We start from the raw sequence: 1,923 nt of genomic DNA, 5'->3' as shown, positions 1-1,923 counted from the left end.
TGTTGATTTCCTCAGTGTTGTATTGCCCACTGTTAAGTCTTATATAACACTTAACAGTGTTGTTATATGACACCATGCAGTGTTGAAAGAAGTATCCTGAAAAGCCCCGCCCTCTTCCACCTCATGTCAGACAGGTATTTTCTCAGCAAGGCATGCTGGGTAATCTTGTAGAACTGATGTGTTTGTAAGTTTATGACTATTAAAGAAGTTCATAAGTGTAAAAATGAGTTGTTCTGGTTAGTTTTCCTGTTCAGTTTGATCAAGTTGTTCAAGTTTAAGTTTGTGTTTTTGGCCATAAATCGACACCATGAGTGAGAGGTATGTCCTGGTGTGTGAAGGATGACTCCATTATACTTTTCTACTAACTACTGAGTGTTAAAGCAACAATACGAAGAGTTTGATTTTTACTTTGAGTGTTAAATTTACACTCTCAAATATATGGTGTATTGGCATCTTATGGCGCCTTTTTAACACCTTAATTTCCTTTAACACCCAATTTCAACCCCACCAAAGTGTCTATATGTGTCCACACATGCTGGTGTTAAAATAACATTTGTGAAAATGTTAAATTTAAACACCTATTTTTTTATTGTTAATTTAACACCAACCAGTGTTTAATATTCAACAATATTGGGTGTCGCATTAACATTTCAGCAGTGTTAAAACAAAGTGTTAATAACAGTGTATTATCAAATGAACACTGGCATTTTTGCTGTGTACTAAACCAAACCAAAAAAAAAAAATCCTCGTGGCATTTAGGGGTTAAAATGACAGTAAATTATTTTTTAAGCAGCCCTGGGGTTTATGAGGGGGTCCCCAGAACCAAAAGGTTTGAGGACCCCTGGCTTAGAGAGTATCAGGATCACAGGTCTAATAACGGCTGAAAACATTTTTACTATTGATCAAATAAAAACAACCAAGGTTGGAGAGAAAGTCTTCAGTTTAAAAGTGAGGAGACAAGGACATGGACCTGCTGCAGTCTGGGTTTTATGAGGATGAGTTATGTCCCACTGTAATGCTCATTAATCTGAAACACCTGGACAGGTCACTGCTCTGCTTTAAGCTGCTGCGTAACAGAGCCCATTGTTTTCCAGGGAATGTGACGACAGGCAGGCAGCGCACGGGGAGAAATATTTTAGAGGACAATCGAAGATGTGTTGATGGATTTTAAAGAGCCACGTCTTTTCTTTTCCTCCCCGTTCTTTAGAAAATTGAGGCCTGGGAGGCTGAGAAGACCAGAGCGGACATGGAGGAGTACAGCTGGGAGGACAGCCCGTCCCAAAAGAACCTCTTGGACACGCTGCTGCACGCGAAAGTGGCCGGCGACGGGGACGAGCAGGAAGTGAGGGAGCAGCTCCTGGGAAGAAAAGAGGTGCAGGAGTTTAAGGAGTCGGTGACGAGGCTGAAGAACGAAGGAGATAACGAGAGCAGCTTGCAGCAGTACAAGGAGGCGGTGCAAAAAGTCCTGCACCTGTAAGAGAAGCAAAGAGCAACAAGTACTGTCAAATACTTTCAATAAAACCACTTGTGCTCTGGAATTGTGTTTTAATCTAAACTGTATTAAGTAAAGACTGCTTAAGTACATTGGATCCTCAAAGAGCTCAACTATGTAGCAGTACTTTTTCCAAATGTCATTCCAGGTTTTCTTTATTACAAAATAAAAGTAAGGACTACACGGTCGGCAGTGAGAAAAATGTGCTAAGTGTCTGCCCTCAGTTTTTGAGACAATTTCTTTTCAGATTATTGTGATCATTAGATGCATTTTATTTATTAGTAAAAACCATTCTAAGTTTAACTAGTTTAGAAAAACAATTTCTTTACTGTATTTTTCCTTGGTGCAAAATAACAACTAACATCCTTTATACCAGGCCTGGTCCTGGAGGTCCGCTGCTCCAACACACCTGATATGATGATTATCAGGTT

At 39.8% G+C, this 1,923-nt stretch overlaps 1 protein-coding gene across 1 annotated transcript in view; it reads left to right on the top strand.

Annotated features, from left to right (window-relative positions):
- The window catches only part of mrps35 (mitochondrial ribosomal protein S35), a 9,841-nt gene extending 8,144 nt beyond the window's left edge, over nt 1-1,697 (top strand). Inside the window, exon 8 of the mRNA XM_014000209.1 lies at nt 1,208-1,697. Within this exon, the coding sequence (XP_013855663.1) occupies nt 1,208-1,477 (270 nt within the window). The 3' untranslated portion in view covers nt 1,478-1,697. The remainder of the gene's footprint in view (nt 1-1,207) is intronic.
- The last annotated feature ends 226 nt before the right edge of the window (nt 1,698-1,923 follow it).

Source organism: Austrofundulus limnaeus, unplaced genomic scaffold, assembly GCF_001266775.1.
Source record: "Austrofundulus limnaeus strain Quisiro unplaced genomic scaffold, Austrofundulus_limnaeus-1.0 Scaffold2809, whole genome shotgun sequence".
Classification (NCBI taxonomy): domain Eukaryota; kingdom Metazoa; phylum Chordata; class Actinopteri; order Cyprinodontiformes; family Rivulidae; genus Austrofundulus; species Austrofundulus limnaeus.
This window is presented reverse-complemented; position numbering and strand designations above follow the sequence as displayed.